We start from the raw sequence: 1137 nt of genomic DNA, 5'->3' as shown, positions 1-1137 counted from the left end.
TAATGGTTCAGTGACTTCTCGATATATTGCAGTGGAAGAGTTGGTTTAAGACTAGATATTTAAAACAATGGCTTGATACTAAAAAAGCGTGCACGTATATCGGGATGTTGAATGGGATTATCTGTTTCCCATCATACTGCTGGTAGTTATTTAAATATACCTTGGTCCTTGCCCTGCTCGTCTGTGTATCGGAAATTCTCCATGGCCCGCAAGTCGTAGGTCTTATCACGCGCATTTGAAATTACCTGAAGCACCCATCATCAAATAACCAATAAGAATAAGACTAACAAAGCCGATATTCAACACTTTCCGTAAAGAAAAGATTGTACGCGTATAGGCGGGCTGTCTCGATTGATTTAGGCAGGCGGTGGAATAGACACGAAAGTGTCTCTTATACTGACTAAATCTAATCGACGCAATTGTGATTTTTATCTCATAGACCTATTTAATGAACTTCTCGAGATCACGATTTGTAACCAGAAGATTTCTACTATGAGGGATAGAACTTCGACCTATAGTCCACACAAAATTCACAAAAAAATTAAATAATATGCAGCACATGTGACTAATTATATATTATACACCTTACACGTGAATAATGTGTACTTGCACGTTGACAATAAAAGTACATGTGTACCTAGAGGTTTATACACATGTACATTTGGAATCATCTATACGTGCATGAAATCATTCGGATTCGTTATACATTTCAAGCGTTTCCTTAAAACTCAACCGACTGCAATTTATATCCCATCCCTCGTATGTACATACCTTGTCGGACCCGTTCTTGATCAGGTAATCAAGCAGCAAGAGAGATTTATAAACGTGCCGCCAGTGTGTCTCCTGAGTTCGTCTCCAGATAGACTCCATGACCTCCTTGAAATCTTGGCTGCAAAACATGTGGATAAGTCAATTTGGTCAATCGATCTGGCTGGGTGACACGAATGCGAATGTGCGATAAAGGCAACAAAAATACGACGTAGGTCTATATTAAGTCATTTCTTTGTTATTTGATTGTGCTAGAATATACAAGCATGTAAAGCTTCATAAACACACATACACACGCGAGCGCGCACACACATACACGAACATGCACACAAACCAACACGAACAGGCACACTCACATACGTCAATATA

The 1137-nt window shown here is 39.2% G+C and overlaps 1 protein-coding gene across 1 annotated transcript in view; it reads right to left on the bottom strand.

The window, feature by feature from the left end:
• SARC_04777 (hypothetical protein) overlaps positions 1–1137 on the bottom strand; it is a 9295-nt gene that overhangs the window by 7614 nt on the left and 544 nt on the right. Inside the window, exons 2-3 of the mRNA XM_014301382.1 lie at positions 772–889; positions 161–245 (exon numbers count right to left, since the gene is read on the bottom strand). Of these exons, the coding sequence (XP_014156857.1) occupies positions 161–245; positions 772–889 (203 nt within the window). The remainder of the gene's footprint in view (positions 1–160; positions 246–771; positions 890–1137) is intronic.

The sequence above is a fragment of the Sphaeroforma arctica genome (assembly GCF_001186125.1).
Source record: "Sphaeroforma arctica JP610 unplaced genomic scaffold supercont1.281, whole genome shotgun sequence".
NCBI classification, from domain to species: Eukaryota; class Ichthyosporea; order Ichthyophonida; genus Sphaeroforma; species Sphaeroforma arctica.
Note: the sequence above shows the minus strand (reverse complement) of the source record. Positions and strands in the feature narration are given on the sequence as shown.